General features: G+C 36.0%; 1 protein-coding gene across 1 annotated transcript in view; it reads right to left on the bottom strand.

The window, feature by feature from the left end:
- The window catches only part of CNTN5 (contactin 5), a 284,657-nt gene extending 277,133 nt beyond the window's left edge, over window positions 1–7,524 (bottom strand). Inside the window, exons 1-2 of the mRNA XM_009334878.1 lie at window positions 7,506–7,524; window positions 6,456–6,674 (exon numbers count right to left, since the gene is read on the bottom strand). Coding sequence (XP_009333153.1) covers window positions 6,456–6,674; window positions 7,506–7,524 — 238 coding nt within the window. The remainder of the gene's footprint in view (window positions 1–6,455; window positions 6,675–7,505) is intronic.
- Window positions 7,525–19,343: the final 11,819 nt, after the last annotated feature.

Below are 19,343 nucleotides of genomic sequence, written 5' to 3'. Positions count from 1 at the left end.
TCACAGGCAGCTGGAGGCTCCCCACAGCCCCGGACAAGGGGAGCTCCGTGCCACCCACCCTCTCTGTCTGAAACTGACCTTGACATAAAAGTCTCTGATTCATGAACCATTGGCTGGTTCTTCTGGTTTGTGTGGTCTTTTGGGGGAAACCTCCTGGGCCTTTTCCTTATTGTCCTTATTTCCTTATTATATTTAATTTATATATCTGTGTATATGTGCATAGATATGCTATATATATACATATTTTTATACACATGTGTGTTCTCTAATCCCTTCAGGAGATCAATTTATGTCCAAAAGCATCAGGTTTGTTTGCACCCATATTTTAACTAACAGTGACCAATGCTCTTAAACAGGACAGTCCTGTGTGAGTTTTTTCTTTCGAACTTAAGCAAGAGCATAAGAGGTTAATATTTAGCATACGTATTAAGTGTATGCCTATTTCAATTTACTATTTTAATTTCCCAAGGGAAATATTTCTGTTCCTTACACAGGCTTTTAGTAAAACAACCAGTTTTCTATATCTTACTTAAGTGCTATGAGACCAGTGATTTATTATAGAGAGGCACATATGTCTTGGGATTACAGGTATGCATTGCAACCAAGCAATGTAACAGCTAGCTTGTGGTCCCTTTACAAATTTTAAGTTGCCATTTTCAATCTAGGCAATTAAAAGCACTAAGTGCTCTCATTAGTATTTACTATTTAAACTGGTATTGCCCAAAATGCAAGAATATGGAAAACATTCCAAATATTAGTAAAATCCCTTTTTAAATTCTTGAGTATTTTTGAGAGCAGTACTCGAATATTCTTTGAATTCCAAGGTTCTCCTTGCAGCACATTTACACCTACAAAATACCAGAGTGTATGACTTCTTAGTAACAAGTATTTACATCCTCACGGGAATGGAAACTGGAATCCGTGTATCCTGCACCTCAGACAGTAGCCAAAATGTGGTTTCTCTCTCTTACCTACAGAGACACTTTCATTCTCTCCCTCAGTTACTGGTGAAAGAAAACCAGATGTTCTTTAGCTCTTCTTGCTGAGCAATGCAAATACCATGAGAACAAACTGCAGATGAGAATAAAGTTTCCTGTACTTTCAATTCTGTAGTAACTGAAATAGTGCCATTCCTCAACAGTCAGCTTTCTTGCCACCATCCTTGATATAATTCCAGGTCAATAAATACACTGTGAAAAAGAATGAATTCCTGGAACCCTGGGAACACAGAGGTGGGCAGGAAGGAAATATGCCCTTGTTCAAAGACCTGCATTAAAGCTGCATTGGCAGTATTATTTTTAGCATCTGATAATTCTGCGTGCTGTACTTTTAAAGAATAAAAGAAATACTGTTCTTTTTAAAATGTTTTCTTAAATAATTTTTTACAAATATACTTGTCTGCAGAGGGAGAAGGTGTAGCAAATTCTACACTGCACTGGTCACTTGCATCAAATATCATTAGTGTGGTTTGACCACTGTCTGCAATGTTACAGTACCATTCAGGGTATATGACTAGCATAAATAGTCATCTTGGTGCCATCTTCTCAGTCTGAGGTACTGGTGAGAGGAAACAGCTCTTTTCACTCTGGTATTTTTCACCAAGCAGACAAGGTATCTGAGGGGATATGCTCAGGCAGCATGTGAATAAGGGGGAAGGAGGTATTCCTTCAGGTCTTCCCCATTTCATCTGCTCAGGTCCCTTTAGGAACACTTTTTTACTGCAGGTGATACTGGTGGATGGCTTTGCTAATCCCTCTGCAGGTGGACTAGAGAGATCTTCAGACAAAACATTTGTTTTCAGCTGTTATCCTGACACACTGACAAAATTTGTCTAAATGACAGTTGGGAAAAAAAAAAAGTTGTTCTCCTTTGAAAGCAAAGTAACTCAGCAAAATTTAAAAAAATAAAAACCACAAATTTTTACAGGACCAGGAAAACAATGTTTTCTTATCTCTCTACCTTTTTTTTTGCCCATTTTTCAAAGGCCTGTTGAACCCACGTGAAGATGGAAGAATTTTCTAAAGAAAAACTACAAGATACTGTAAAATGATAAAACTTTTAAAGCAGCCTAAGAGGAGGAGTCACTAACAGGTCTTTCATCCTAAAATACACATTGGACTCTGCATACAGACCCTACTCAGAAAAGTACCTACTTGACATATCATAGACCAAACCGTATCCCAATGATCTGTCAGTCCTGGGTATTAACATGTTCAGGATATGTTCAGAAAGTTGCCGGAGCTGCTGATAAGACTATGTATGTTGCTGAAATGTGCATGTCATCAGAATTTATTAAAATAAAACAAAGGTGTTTCATTTCAAATTGGTCCTACAAAGTGAAAGACACTTTTTGGTAAAGGTGGATCAGGTTTTAGTGGCACTCATTATCAAACTCACTTTTGAATTTCTTTCTTTCCTGGTTTGTTTTCAGTTTGTGCCTGTATGCACTTGAGGTGATGACTCTAAAGGACCTTCTGATTAACCTTTGTTACCATGGAAACAGACAGTTTAACCTGTTCAGTATATTCAGAAAATATTTTAGATGTATAAATAAATCACCCTGCTTTCAAAAATAACATATTGCTTTCTTCAACTAAGAGCTAGAAACCCTCTTTTTTTGGCTTAAATGCTGAAAAAATGTATTAACGTCAGTGCTAATGTTGATTTTACAAGTAGGTTCTATAATAGAACCTTTCACTTAACACCTAAGAAATAAAGAATGACTATCTATTTTATTATCCCTATAATCTGTCAAAATGTAAAATTTCCTTTAATATAATGAAAAAGAAAAAGCGTACTAATTCATCACAGCAAAATGTGTTCTAATGATTAAATCTCTGTGTAACAGAGTTTAACATTAACAAAGGTGGCTGCAATTTACAATAATTATTTTGCATATATAGAAGCAGACACACACATATATATACATATGTATAATTATAACACATTTTTATAAAATACATTTAATCTTAAACTATGTTTCAGTTAACTTAAAAGTCAAGAAACTTTGAGGAGACTTTCCTTTTGACAGGTAAGTTCAGGCAGATACACATGCCCTGAGGTACCTACATTGATTCTAGTACGCTGCATGCTGGAACAGTGCACAGTACATGCATGACTGAGTTTAAACTGCAAAGGAGATAAAATTATTTTCTCATATTTTCAGATTTTTCTTTTCTGAAGCAGATACGTTTATTTGCTTATTAGGCAAGATAAGTTCTTCTTGTTGCTTGAAAATGCTTTCTCTGTTCTGTGGCCTGAAACAAACATATCTGTTCTAAACTTAGTTTATACTATCTAAACTGCATGCCACATTAATCAATATTGCCCAATTTTTTTTAGCAATGAAAAAATTTTTAGTAGTTTGTGTCTTAATTCAGACTGGTAAGTGCTGAATCTAGCAGATGGTGTGGAATCAGGAATTCTCATTCGATTAAAATTAGATTCAGATCTTACACATCTTGAGGTTCATTGATTCAAACACTTTCAGTTGTGAACTGGACCCTGTTCTTTATTTTCTTCTAAAAGATATCAAACCAAAGATGGAAGGATAAAAAGAGTCTTTATTCAAGGTTAAGTTCTATTATCTTTACTGCAGCATTTCCAAAAGTTTTTGGAACAGTAAGAAAATATAAGAGTTTGCAGTTTTATGATTCTTCAAGAGTATTTCATGAATAATTCACACTTTCTATGCACATTCTTTAGTCATGACTGTACACGTTGATACATAGCTTGAAGAGAAGGACTGTATTGCCTTATCTGCACATTTACGCTAAGTAATTCCATATAGTTTAAATTCAGCAGTGAGCTACAGCATAGTTCTTTTAATTTGAGATATCAGGAAACACATGCTGAATTGAGAGTGCAAATTAAATGGCATAAAGTCAGTATAGGAGGACCTTTATTAGAAGTCATGTCAGGCCTCTGAGCATGTCTTCTGGGAAATCAATTGAGAAGTCGCTTGAGAACCTGTATACTTGTGCAGCTAATAAAACTATTTTTTTCTTCTTATAGCAAACCTGGCTCCTGAGTGTATGCCATATATTAGATGTTTGGATTATGCAAGTTCTCAATCGTAATAACATAAAATAAGTTTCCCCCCCTCTTATTAATGACCTCTCACTTGTAGCAGTGGTCAGTCATAACCACACATGAGCACAGGGTGCTGTAGCATTTCCTCATTTAGGAGGCCCTCTCCAATAAACATGAGCACTTAACTCTATCACTTATCACATACCAGTTGTAGGAAGATAACTAAAATATCTTTCCTTCAAGAGCTCTAAAAACTGAAAAAAAATACTTGAGGCCAAATCAAAATCAAGAAATTTGCTAATTTAAGCAATGGAATGCCAGATGATTGAGATAGTGAACTTATTTCTGGTTTCTAAATATCAAAGATATTACTTCAAACATAAAGTTATTAACAGAACTGAGAGAGGTTTAGAAAATAAGTTGCATTCAGCTGCCATAGCAGATCTGTTCTTGCCCTCTTGGATGATGCAGATTATCCTACCTGGTCTCCTGACACAAGGTCCTCAATCCTGCCACACCAGAAGTATGCTGGTCTTTTCTAAGTCCTGTTTCATACCTGTGCTTGTGCCATGCAGGTGCTTCAGATAATCAAGGGCTTTTAAAATATTACTCAGGTGCTTCAGATTTACCTGTTTCTACAACTGTCTACACAGCTGGATGTGCAAAGACCTGTAAGCGGTGGAGTAACTCTCCTAGGACTCTTTTATGCAGTCCTTTGAAGAAAGAGTTGAAGTCCCTCACTTGAGTCAAGTGCTCTGTTCAGTGGGGCTTATGAGTTATGGACCTTTTTACACTTAATCTCCAGTCAGTTGTTCTTCACTTCCTGCTGCAAAATAGAAGCAGCTCAACTGCTGAGTTGGAATGTGGCACCTATGTTTTGAGAAGACTCATGATTGCTGACCTATATCAGGTATGATCTCAGCATACCTCCTGGAAATGCCAAGGATTTAGGTGGTAGAACCCTGAGGATCCCCATCCCATATCACATTTTCTTAGAATGAGATGGGCATAAAATTTTCTCAGCCCTCTCAAAGTAGGGATTTAAGCATAACAGTCAAACTTCACATCAAATTTAAACACAGTCAGCCGCCTTTTTGCCAGCTGTTTTTTTTCCAAGAAAACACGATGGAAAAATCAGGGTCAATCAGGGAGGAGATGCTTTATAGTTCCAGCTTGTACGATATTATTCATAAAGTCTGTATTCTTTTGTCTTGCAGCTACCAATTTCTTCTCCTTCAGTCTTTAGACATTCATGCCATTGAAGACCAGGATAATACACTCTGGTTCTAATCCTGAACTTTGATTTTGACCTGCACATATCGGGTTGGCTGGGAGGAGTTATCAGTGTTTGGTGCATGGGTAATAACTGAGTTCAGTCTAGCCACCGTTTACAAAGAATATTGCAGAGGAAGGACAAATGTAGAAACGTGCTCCAGTTCGAGAAATGCTATCAAACAGAATTTCTCTGCTTGCATGATTCAAATTGTTTGTGTTCTAGATCAACCTTAATTCAGGGAACATATTTATGCTTGTATATAAGCCATTTCTGTTCACAAGAACACATACAGACACCGTTAGTTTTCAATACATGCAAGGTACTTTCTAGGGGAAAAAAAATACTTCACTGAGAGGAGCAGTAATCCTGTACTCACAGTCATTATACTGCATGAATGTTGTTGAACTGTGAGGTATTAATCATGATTCTTTGCTCTGTTATTTCCTTAGACAATTATGTTTAAATATCCTCTTAACCTCTTCCTCTCTCCCTCTCCTTCCTTCCTCCTTTTCTGTTTTTCTTTCTACCTTTCTTTGAATGTAATTCAGATAGATATTATCACTAAAGAAATGGTATCAGAAATGTGGCTCCTTTAAATGTAACCAAATATGAGAAAATGTGTACTGTTACTTTGAATTATTGCATCTAAAGGTAAATGACACCATATCACACTGATATGTCTATCCATGCATGCACATGTGTGCATCCATGACAGAGTTGACTACACAGAGTAGGTAATGTAGAGAAAAAGTAGTTTTATAAGATTTACTATTCATGTTTAATTTACATTACTATCATTCATGATTAAATTAGAAAAACTCCAAAGAGAAAAAATATATATAAAAGAGGGACTGACATTTTGCTATTAGATGAAATTGTGCTGTAATGGAATTTCAAACCACTAGTTTGCTATTTTCATGTAGCAAAAACTATGTAATACTATTCTGCATAGGAATCTTTAAGAAAGAATGTTTTAACTGGTGACTTTAAGGCTAATCTGAAGAACCTAAAAGGAAAGAGGCCTGTTTCTACTTTGTGATGTTTAAAAACATTAAAAATGTTGTCTGAGAAATACTGAAGTAAGCTGATAAAAATGTACTGCTTTTGAAAAATGTTTCAAAGATTCAGAGAGGGAAACTAGACTTACCATCATGTTTGAAGGCCTCTGAAAAGTGATAGAGGTTTGTTGGGGAGTGATAATGTTGTGCAGCTCCTCTCCAGCCTGGTGAAGATACACTTCCTAATGAAGGACTGCTTAATCGTGGTCTATTCTTTGAATTAAATGAGGTTAAAGATGAACTGCCAGATTTGATTCTTAGGATAGCAGCATATGAAGTGGGGAGACCAGGAACAGCTTCTGAATATTCTGAAAAAAACCCAAGAAGTGAACACTGAATAAAGATAAAATCTATCACTTCTCAAAAGAATATTTAGTAATGCAGTAGAAAAATAGAAATTTTTTATCTGTAAAAGGAGTGTTAGAGACTCCACAAGGGATTCATCTAGACAGAACTGGGTAGCAGCATAGAGCTCTAAGACAGAAAATTCCCCTGAAGTTTCAACACAATATAAAAATCAGGTCGTTATTAAATTTCTTACTTCTGGTAATATGAGTTTTCAATATTTTCAATTCTACTTCTATGACCCTAAGTCACTAGTAGAAAAGTGTCTGCCAAGCCACCATCTTTCCTTCACAGCCTTACATTACTTTATATATGCAGTGTAGAAACATTGGCTGAAGCTAAATGTGCTCCTCATTTCAACACTAATCTGCAAATCAAGTGGGCTAGCTAAAAAGCCCAAGAGCTCATATATGCACACATATCTCTCCCAAAAACATGCACATGCCAAAGTCACCTCCTTTTCTGTCTCTGCAACTTCTCTTTTTTTCCTTTTCTGCCTGTACCTAAAGTTTCAGTGTCTACAAATAAAGAATAGTGCCCAAGTTTTTTGGTCTTCACATTGGCATAATGTGAACAATGAAAAACTATGGTGTTCAAAAGCTTTGAATAGCAGCACACTCAACTGAAATAAAATCTCTTTGAAATACAAGGTCATGGCCTTGCTGGAGAGCTTTTGGAAAAATATTCTAAGTATAAATATAATTTGGACTATTTTATATTTCAAATTCTTTAAAATTAGAGAAATATGCATTTTATTTTATGAAGATTGTGACAGAGAACGCTTAGAATCTTACCGGTTTTGGAAAAGGTCATTTCAGTACAGTATTTATTGTCTCTGATCAGCTGTTAAAAATGCACCTCTTCTACCTTTTAGAATAAGGTGGAATTTGGCAAAAGCAGATGACCAGTATTTTAAAATTACCATTTTCATCTATGCATACTCTAAATATACAGATTATTTGATGATGTCGTGTCTCATTTAAAATTTGGATTTAAATATAAGTTTTGACAATCAGATGGGAAAGGCACTAATAAGGAGAACTCTGTTTTAAGTTGTTTTTCATCCTGGTCTCACAAACGATCTATGTTATAATGTGCGTCATGCTGTTTTGTATATCATAAACATAACATCATCTTTCCTGGCCCACAAAGGCAGGGGAAATAGAACATCATGGTGATAAATTAAAATGTAGTATGAAAATATATCTTATAGGACCTCTTCAAACATTATCATTGGAATATAAATGTGATTTCACAAAAAATATCTTTGATTGTCTTTCAATACATTCCTTCAACATTTTGCAATATTGATATTTTTTAGTTCTTTTAAAGTAAAATTTTTCCATAGGGGGAAAGTAAAGTAAAATCTTTCCAATTCCAGGGGAATATTGAAAAAATCTTTAAAAATTCATATTAAAATCTATCCCCATTAAAATAACTTATTTTCATTCTGATTTTCCTGAGGTCAGAATCTCAAGGTCATTGAGGTTTCTTGAAGAAATTTTTATATTTTTGACTTATTTTGGTCTCACCAAATGCTAATTTATGAACAAAAATATTTTTGGCTTTACAAATATAAATTATTTCAGCTAAATGAGCTGCAGTAGAAATGTCCATGGTTAAACTTATCACATTAAATGCTTAATGCAGAATGGACATCTTCCTCTTGAGCAGAGAAGGAAGACATTCCCTGGGGAATATGGATACAGGAAAGGGATAAGACTCTCTCTAACACAGTCTACATCAGAGGATAGAAATGCTTGGTGGTGAACGTAGCAGTCCTGGTGGCAGGAGAGCTAATTAGTTGGGCACTGTGGAGCTCCTCAGATCCTCACAGCTCAGATCCTCTGATATCCCCAGGGTTGCTGATACCCTCCATGGAAATGCTGCAGGAAATCTGGAAATGGGCAGGTTGGGACGCAGTCCTGTTTTTCTCACATGGAGCTGGGATGCGACCAGATTGTATCTGGCAATAAGGATGCAAGGCACCATGCAAAGGGCTCTTGTTTTGAAAAGGCATCACATGTTCTTCTGCTTCTAACCCAAGGTGAACAAATGATCTGTAATCTACATGAGATGGACAAGGAAGCAGAAATAAAATGCTAAATTAAAAAGTGTGGTGTCACAGAACTATTCCTGTGTATATTTGTATACATAAGTAAACTATGATATAATTCTAACAGTGATACGTATTCTCTTTTACAGGATCCATTTCTACAGCTTTAAAAAAAAAAAAGTGGAAACAGTGGTGATTACTGTTGGGAAGACATTCCTCCAGTGTGCACACAGACATAGAAGAAATACACACTGGAAGGAATTTTACTTTATAATAAAAAAATGCAGACCTGCCTTTGGTCCAAACTTTACAACACAGCATAATAAACCTTAATAAGATTTCCAAAGGAAACATGATTGCAATCACATATATAATGAATGTACTGTTCCTTGAATATTTTCTGCAGATACAGGCACTTTTCTATTTTCAGCATGGTATTTTAGCTCTATGCTATTTGCCCTATGTCAAAGGACATGGATTTGGGAAAACTTTATGTCAGTACTTTTTCAGCAAATGATAAATACTTTGTGTGACTGAAATACAGTATTATTAGGCTGTTAAATGTACTATATGCCATACATATATCAGTAGTAAAACTCTCATGTCTGAAGACCTTTTAAACTATGCAGTCCATTTGTTGACAGCAGAAGATAGTTCCTTAGATGATGTTCTGAGTATATCAGCTATTCTAGCTTGAGAAGATTCAAATAATTATTCTTATGTCATTTCATTAGGAAAACTATGAAACAGTCTTCTTTGATGGGTAGACAGAAAGGCTTCCTGTGCAAGCTAGAGAGTCTGAGCTGTTTATTGCTGCTTTTGCAAAGAAATGGAGACTAGCAATCAGAAATTAAATACTAATACTAATAATTCTGATTCTTAGATAGACCATTTAATATAGCTTCTATGTTCCTATTACCCTGTATTGTCAGCTTGGAAAGTGGGTGGAGCAAGCACACAACTCTGCATGTTTCTACATAAACATACTATATTATAATTCTTCCTTTTGTTTTCAATATTAAATTTTTCAGTTCAATGACACACTGAGAACAAAATGCAGCCAGTCCCCTGCTCCTCTAGAGAGTCTGCCACTTCGCTTTTCTCCTTGCTGTGTCTCTCATTCTCTGCCATCTCCACCTGCTTCCATAAAAGTCTCTCAGACGATCTTGCTCACAGGAGAGGAACATCCTTCTACTGGGTTCTGCTGGATCTATCACCCAGCAAACAAGTTAAGACAAATAAGTAGCCTTCCTCCCTGCTGCCCAGGCACACAAGAGAAACAAAGGGTAGTACGCATATATAAAGTTATAAACAAACATGTCAAAAATTTTCTCCTCCATTACACTTAATTCATTTACCACCAGGCCAAACTGCAGATTATACACACATGGGAGAGCAAAATAACCATTAATCCTTTCAAAATTGTACTATGAAATACTTTTTCTTTTTACTCTTTTTAATTGGAAGGGCATGTCAACTTATGAGACAAGGCATACTACAGTTCCTAGTAAGCTTGAGGTAACAAGTACTCCTGATCTAATTAGTTTGGGCTCAGACTTTATGTCATTAGGGTGAGTGCCTGGAACAGCTTCCAGGCAGAGGAACGCATCTGGAGGGGAAGGAGGTTTGAGGAGTTGCAGGAGCCAGACAAACGTGGAAGGTTAAGCAGTCAGTGGGACTGGATAAAGGAGAAAGTACAATAGCGAGACTTGCTCCAGGCTGCTTAAGTTTTGCCAACATATCGTGTTGCTAGAAAAAAGTAAATAGAAGCCATACTGAAATCTCCAGTGGTATGCGGTCTCTCTTTCTGCAGAAGTTTGATTCAAAGTGCAGGTTTTGCTAATGTAATATTTCTCATTTTTAGGCTATGACTCTCCTGTTTCTCTGCATACATTACACAATAAGCTACTCCAGTAAATAGGATTCAACAACCCTGGAATAGTTTTGACAACTTCTTTTTGCGGAAATAGTATGTGTAGGCAGCTTGGTGAAATGAATTTGTTCTGTGCTGCCTCATCAAGTCAAGAAATCTGTAATTCTTTTCCCACTTAAAAAGAAAAAAATATTTTAAAATTCTTTGCGATCTAGTTGAATGGGGAATACTTGTTCCACAGTGGTAAATCCAGGGTTTGAAAGAACAAAAGAATCAACATGATTTCAGATGGTATGAATGTAAAGTACCATGGGAAGAAAGAGAAGGAAAGGACACAAAAGTCACTTTACGTGGTGAAAAGGTCCTGCAGTAATGGCAGTATTACGCAAGCTGGTTTCTGACCTTTCATGGTATAATTGTTTTGTTTGGCTGGGATTAGTGATCAATCTGAAATTTCACCCTGACTCTGGTTGCTCTGTCGTGTTCATGGGGATGCTCTATCTGAGTAAAGTTTCTCTTGTAAGACATAACTGGAAATAGTTAATAAATTTTACATAAGCAAATATTTCTTGTTTTGTTCACTGAAAGCCTGTAGCCTGTGATCATTACTGACAACTAGAGCAGAAATCATGCTTAGCTGAAAACAAAACCTACTTCCTAATCTGAACATTCGCCTCCAGAGATTTAGACTTCTGAACTGCCTAGTTGCAGTGGCTTAATTAGAATATATTTTTATTGGAGTACTATTTACAATAAAATTATTCCTTTAATTTGGTTTGGATCAGACTTCTGAGACTTGGGAGAATAAATTTATTTTCCCTTATTTAAGTACATAGTTAAACTGCTGGAGAGTAGATGTTACTCTCTAATGTGTTTTTTAGCTTTACCGTTCTACCCTTAAAATCCTTGAGAATTTCCATCAAAACCTATGGGTAGCTCTCAACAGTCTGCTGCATTTGAGCTTCACAGTGAACTTATATTTTCCCTAACCTCATTCTTAGAAATAACTTAAGTATTTGGGATGAAACATCCAAAGGTTTTTCAGCTTCAAGCAGAACACAGATAAGGAATATATAGGCCCAAATGGTAAAGATATTAAGCAAACCAGACTCAATAAAATCAGTGGCTTGGATTAGCCTTCATAGTTCTTTGCACCAGAACTACCAGATTTATAGTCATTTTAACAACAGTATGACAGTTTTAAGATAGACTATATTTTTTTATTCCAAGTACATGTTTTCTTAAATGTGATTTCCAACAGCAAGCTGTGATTTGAATTAGTTTTGGTAACTTTTTAATGAATCTGTGTCAACTCATTAAATTATTCATACATCTTTTATTATTTCCAGCACATGCTGCTCTTCAGCCTTTCTTTGGTCAGATTGAACACAATGAGGTAAAACAGTGCCACAGGTAATAGAGAAACTGCCTTCTACTGATTACAGAGGTTTTTTTCTTTTAGAAAAAGCAAAAATATGAATTTCAAGATCATTTGAAATAAATTTACTCCTATAATCTGTAATAGCTATGTCAGGTTAAATTTGACTTCATTTCATGTGTATTGTGGGAGAACTAAGCTGACTCTGAGAGAAGGGGGATCTTTTCCCACAGGATGGCATATGCTTATACACGTTCCTTAGGTACAGTTCATGGGTACAAATATAAACCACAAATACTATCCTGTTATATTTTATCTGACAGATTTGTTTCAAAAGGCAGAACATATGTCAACATAGCTCCAACAATGGTACTATGTAATTTGATCAAAATACATTCTTTTTTCAAACAGAGAAAGATGACAAGGCAAATCCACTGAATCTATCCCCGAACCTTCTTTGAAAATTGTAGTGTTTGAAATCTGTGAAGAGTAAAGGATTCTGACTCTTGGAGTCATGTTTTGTTTTCCTTCATTCCTTTTTTTTTAAGTGACTCCTGGTCAGTTACTAACTCATTGACATTTCTCAACTATCTAATTAAAATGTAGTCTGTCTTATAATACTTGCAAATGTGACCTTCATTTGTATATTTTTGCTAGCTAGCATGTTTAATCAAATGTCACTAAGAATGCTAACCCATTTTTTTCACTGTAACTTTTAATTACATTTTTTCAGTGGAAGTGTTCCATCTTCTAAGTTTATGAAAATATGTGCCTTTGTTCTGTAAACCGGATTGTATCACTGTTGCTCCTCAATTTTTTAAACAGAAATATATTTTCTGTCTTATTCTGTGCATGCACATTGGTTTCCTTTTAGACTGCTCGATGACATATTGCTTGGAAATAACCTGAGAGAGAGATGCAAGAATAGTAGGAAACTCTGTTGATAAGGTGTCCATCCAGGGGATCTCCTTATGAGAACTAGGATTACTACTAAAACACAGCAAAATGTCAATAAATCATGTTTTCCTGATGAAATGAGATTAACTGAAACAAAAAAAAAACCCCAACAGAACAAAATAAAGAAAAAAGTAGAAGCCAGCAGATATACTCGAGAACTGGTTAGTGCATCTGATCCTCCTCTGCACACTTCCCACTGTGAGGTTTAGTTTACATGCCAGAGATTTCATTTCAAAGATGCTATTATATCCCAATTATTACTCAAAACAACAGGCAATGCAATCATCAAAACCAAACAAAAACAAACAAAAAGACTGAAACCTTCACCAGCAACCTCATTTTAAACATCTGGAATCTGGATGTCTACGTGTGAGCTAGTGAGGCTGGGTTCACTTTACAGGTAGTGAAAAGGAAGAGGGGCATCGTGTGATGTGATGGACATGCTCAGTAAATGGCTACTATTTGCCACAGGCTTTAAAAGGAAAGTAAGGGGAGTAGCTGAGATGTCAACATTTCAACTTGTTCAGATGTCCATTGTCTTAGTCCTCTCATCATAAATCAGTCAAGCTTCATTTGTGTCTTTTCTGCTCAAAATGTCCAGTTGTTCTGCAGAGGAGTGAAGCTCAAGAGATTTGAATTGTTTTCCAAAGCAGCAGTGGGGGCTGATTTAGAAGCTGGAAGTTCTCAAGGAAAATATGGTTGGTGGTCTTCATCAACCTTTTTCACCACAGATTTGATAGTACAGGAGAGGGAGAAAATTAATCTATTTAAGATGGTCTTTCCTTGGGGAAAAAAATTTTTTTGCCAGGACTTTGGCCAAAATAAGTAAACCTTCAATCCAAAAATTGTTCTGTTGAACTTTTCAGTAGTCCAGTGTTCAAAGGAAGATACACAGTAATTTAATTTGAAAATCCAAAATAGCCTCTTACTTTATAGAATTTGCTTTTCTCTTAGAAATCTGGTCATACAAGGCAGCAAATTTGAGAATGTAGAATACTATGGACAGATATGGAAAAAAAAAATTAGGGATATATTTTGTTTTCCTTTAAAGTAACAAAAGGAAAGTGCTATGAAGACTTAAAGCATTGACTGAAAGATAGTAAAGAATATTTTCAGCAGCTATTAGCAAATGAATCAGCATCTTTGGAATATTACACTGTTAGAGCTAATTTAAATGTCATGAATTTTTATAAGGAATTATTTTGAATAATATAAAGATGCTTTTGTAGAGTTAGTCATTGTTTCCCTTCCTACTGAAAAAAAAATCTATTTTCCATCTTACTTCTACTTCATACTCATAATGCAGCAAATAGATGACTCAATATACGCCCAATTATTCCCACTTTGCATCCAACATATAACATCCACCAGATCAAGCAAAATATACTTTAAAATAGAACACCTTCAGCTACAGAATGCTTACAACTGCAATAAAAAAAATAATAAAAGAAATAATATATTCAAATTATGGAAGAACATTCATCCAAAGTAAAGTAATTTTAAACTGAGAAAAGTGCTTTGAGATTATTGTCATATTTTTTCTATCAAAACACTTAATATTTTCTCTTTCAAAACATGCTAATATAATATACAGATTACAACTAGTTAGGGTATATTTCTGCCATAGCTAGGCTTCAAACACAGTGATTATGTTCAGTAAGTGCTTTGCACCTTTTTCAAATTCACTGAAGTCATGTAATGAAAAGTGCTTTTCAGATGTAAAAAACATAAAACTCTTCTTTGAAAACTCTTCTCATGAACTTGTTGAAGGAAAATTTAACTCCAAATAATATCAACAAAACTTTATAATTTAGCATATTCCATCTAGCTCAATATTTATTACTTCTGTTTTGTGCACTCTTTAAGACCAGATGTATCTGACACTTTACCAATGCATGGAATTTTTCTGCCTGTTTGTCTAATAAAAAGGAGTTTTAGGCCAGCTTTGTTTAAAAAATAAAATTTAGAGCAGACAGTGTAGATAGCTGAGGGCATCACTACTCTCATGCCACCCAAGAAAGAGAATGTAGAAATTAGCTGCTTCTACATATCTTGTGATCTTTGGCCTGAAGGAGTAGTGCTACTTACTAGGTGTAATTTGTAGGCATAAATGAAGACGTGCCCTAAGACTCCTACGTGGTTTTGTTTGTCAATTTTTAGATATGCTTCATTGTCCTACTTCTTCAGGTACTTTTCATACAATATTTTTCAGCTCAAACATGACACGTATTCTCTAGCAGGAAAGTATGGAGCATTACTAATGTGAGATCCATAGATTAACCTACACTGCATGCTTTTAATTGAAATCTTAACTTATTTTCCCTGTGGCTGATGATCATCAGAGTGAGCTGTCAATTCTGAATGTGAAGGGAGAACCAAGTACCAAAGGTTAACTATTTGAGCACAAATCAATTAAAGTAATTAGACGGATAGAAAACCTTATTTCTAGCCCTTCCTTCCTACAACGATATGCATATCAATGTTAGGTGGACGATAATAGATCAATATAGATAGATATACAGATATCTATATTGATCTATATAGATCCACAGCAAAGGAGAAATTTTTAATTGACATTGTTAATATGAAATGCATGATTAAATTATTAATACCATCATGAAAACTGAAGCAGTCAAAATCTTAATAATCAGTGTGCAAAGGAAACTACCTGCTGATTTTCTTGGCAATGGAAATGTGTTTACATTTGTAAAACCGTGGTTTTTTAAGAGATCAAATGGCTACTTGGTCAGAAAAACATAATCTAGGATGTTGCTCGCTTTTCAGAAAGGTTTTGAAACACATCCTGAACTAACTTGAAAATACTGGTTTGTCTGCTGCTGCTCAAACACAAGCTCTGGTACTGCCTTAAAACTACCAGATGTTGCTTTCAAAAGCCACATTTGTGCTTTCTCCGATGTCCTTCAAACAAGGAATTAGCTTCTCAAAAACATCTTTATTGCTATCTTATCGTATTCCCTCAAAACTACACCTGAAAACTTGCTTTTTTGGTGATGCCATTGCATCCAGGCCAGCTGGGTAGCTGGTGTGAGAGTTATTACTGCTTCACATTTTCTTGTGTGCTCGTCAGACTTCTTCTTTGGTCTGTTTTACACAGTAAGCTTGCTAGCAAGGAGTATGTCTCTTTGCTTGCACTTTTTCCTGTCAGTAAAATAGGCCCCCCTGCAACCATGGATCATATCCCAGCAGAAGCAGCACTGACTCCAGACTAGTGTCCTATGGTGTCACTGGGGCAGTGACTGGGCTGAAATGGGGCCCTGGGCTGTGGGCAGGGTGGGAGAAAACCACAGGGTCGCTCAAGCCTAGCAGAGCCCTCAGGGCCCTGACAGCAGACTCCCTTCCCGGCAAGGAGTGCCTCACACCCTGCGGAGACCTCAGCAAGGACCTGCTATGGAGTGGTTTAGTTGCTGTGGGTCGGCACAGGGCCATTTTAAGGGACACAGAGCCAGAGCAGGGACAGGGACTGATACAGGGACATGGCACGAGAGGCTTGGGACTAAGGGGGGAGGGATTCAAACCGCCTATGAGGAGTCCTGCCAGGCTGGGGGAGGATCGGGGAGCTGGGTCCAAGCCTGACTAATGACTCATGTGGTTTATGTGTTATAAACAGAAGCACAATTCAGCCTATGATCTTTACCATTAAAATGAAGATTTACTAACAAAATACTGAAAGCAAAAAAAGTTACTAGAGTATATGTATATGAATGAAAACTGTGTTCGTCTGAAAAGAAAGGAGGCTACTGCTTCAGGCACACATCACCAAGCAGAGCTTTCCTCAAGACACAAGCACACTTCACTATTCAAACAGCTTCCCTGTCTTCAAACCTATGTGGGTGGAAGAAACTAAAAGTTAAAAGAAATTAGCCACTTATTTAAAAGAAACTGCTGGAAATAATTTTAAGAGCATATTATTACTTTTTATACATAGTAACAAGTGTAGACATCTTTTCATCTTTGGATGAGAAAATCTGTGGCATTTTTATCAAAGTATGGAAGTACCATGAACAATAAAGTCGTAAGGGTTTCCTGAAGTAATGAAAGATGAATATAGCTTTCTGAGAAGAGACCATGTATTAATAAGACAGAAAAACCAGAATTTGACAGGTTTAGGTAATCTACAAATTAAGATTAGTGTGGAGAGGTAACAGCTGTACAGTGTATAACTTGTTTAAATAATTTTGCAAAATTTCTTATTATTATAAGGGAATGTCCACAGTTTGGAAGCTATGCAATTAAACAGAAATCAAATTAACATTCAATGCAATGAGTACAAGAGCAAGAAATTCTAACAGTGCTTAATGAAAATAATAAAATAATCCACTAAAAGTTTGTCAATTAACATTTAGTTTTTGAGAAGGATCAATTTTACTTTGACATAGAAATTTGTGCATAAGCTTTTGATTAGCACAGAGATATTTATGATTCACAACTAAAGTAAAGCTTCCTTTAAATTGCAAAGTTAATTAAAGGTTACCTAGGACAATGTAAGTTTTTCTGTTCCCTGTGATACACATTCTTATGTATTATCCCAGTTATGTGTATTTATGTGTCCAGGGGAAGGAGTCTTTCATCCCCTTTAAAATATCTATCTCCCGGTTCAAAGCATTTATTTATTTTTGAGGCAGCTAATGTATTCTTCCCTACCCTTGGGTCCTTCCCTAGTTCTCTGTGGTTTGCTTTAGTGTCTGCTAAATATTTTACAGTGCACTCTCCACCTTGGCTTGCATCTTTGAGACCTTTATGTGGCTTAGTCTTCCCTTAGGAATCCTATAAATTAATCACTGGATGCATTGTCAGTGTAAACAGCTATTGCTAGCAATTAAACAATCCTTACACACATACAGTGAAATTCATTCTGGTGCTCTGGACAAATACACTGGCAAAGCACTTCTTAAGCATTTTTGAGTATTTAAAATGGCACATAGGTCTACAGACTGTTAAGGAGGGTAAGATTTTATGTTGCTTCTGAAGTGTTTTCAAAAGTAAAAAGCAAATTAAAAAACCCACCTTATTATGATGGACATTATTCCACTGTCCTCCTGCACAGAAACTACAGTTCTATGAAAAGATACATACTAAAGCTTGTCTTTTGTCTTCTTTGTCTGAGATGTACTAATAGAGGTGAACACACAAACCTTTTGAAACATCCAAAATTCTTCCAGTCTTTGCAATGAAATAAATTAGAGTTCACTGTGCAGGAATTTGTATTTGCATAGGGTAAATCCATAACAGACAACATCTGCACACTATTTTCCTAAATTGGAAATAGCTTTGTTTTACTAAACCCTTAATATTCCACAGCCTTTTCAGGTGATTCTTAATTCTTCTCCTCTATGTTCATAGGGGTTGTTTTTAACCACAGGATCTGGTGGATGCTTGTGTGCATTTCCAACTATAAGCCTATTCTGGTGGTGAGCCTGGCACCCTCAATGAAATATTTGCAAATTCAAAGGAAAGCCATCAAAGGGATGCAGCCATTGAGACAGACTAGCAGTTCCTTGAAGGACACAGAATTGAACTGTTCATACAGTCCTTTATAATGGAAAAAAGAGAAGCTGTACAGCTGATCTCCAACAGAGTGCAGATTATTTAAAAATAATAATAGGAGTACTGAGATAATTCCCTGACACAACTGTTTTGTTACACAGACAAAGCAAAAAGTGCAGTTTAATAAGGAGCTACCTAGTGGTTTACTAAACTTTAGAAATGCAATGATTTAATTTTCAAGTTCAGCAATAGATTTTATGGCTTTGGGGCAAAAAAATCAAATTACCAAAGTTTATCTCACTTAGAACTTCAGCAAACTAGTCCTAAATAGTGCTTCCATCAAATGCTTGTAGAAGTTAAAGTCTGAAAAGACCTAACTTTGGCAAAAGAATGCCATATAGAGGTGAAAAAAAGGACTTTTAAGTTATGACAAGATGAAATATTAAGGCAATATTTATGGTTCTGTTTGCATGCAGAGAGATAACTTTTGAAGTTTGATCAATTACTACAGGTAAGAAAGAGCAGAAGATTGACTATAAACTCAATATTTTAAAATATTTGATCAGATTTTAAAAGGAATATAGATCTCCAGGATTTAGTCCCATTGTCAAAAAATTATTTAAGCACACAGAGTCTCATCTTAAAGTGCTGCTATACATAGCGGGTTTGGGACTCAGGGGATTTCTCCATCCCAGTCCCCTGGAGCCAAGCTGCTGTTGTCCTGTGACACCAGGTCCAGGCACTAGCAAGGCTGAGCATTTAACCGCACTACAGACAAACACACACATGCAAACTACACAGTCAATGCTGGACATCAGTGGATCAACACAAACAGGGCAGTGCCTTTACGGGCAGCACCTACA

The sequence above is a fragment of the Pygoscelis adeliae genome, unplaced genomic scaffold (genome assembly GCF_000699105.1).
Source record: "Pygoscelis adeliae isolate BGI_AS28 unplaced genomic scaffold, ASM69910v1 Scaffold141, whole genome shotgun sequence".
NCBI lineage: Eukaryota > Metazoa > Chordata > Aves > Sphenisciformes > Spheniscidae > Pygoscelis > Pygoscelis adeliae.
This window is presented reverse-complemented; position numbering and strand designations above follow the sequence as displayed.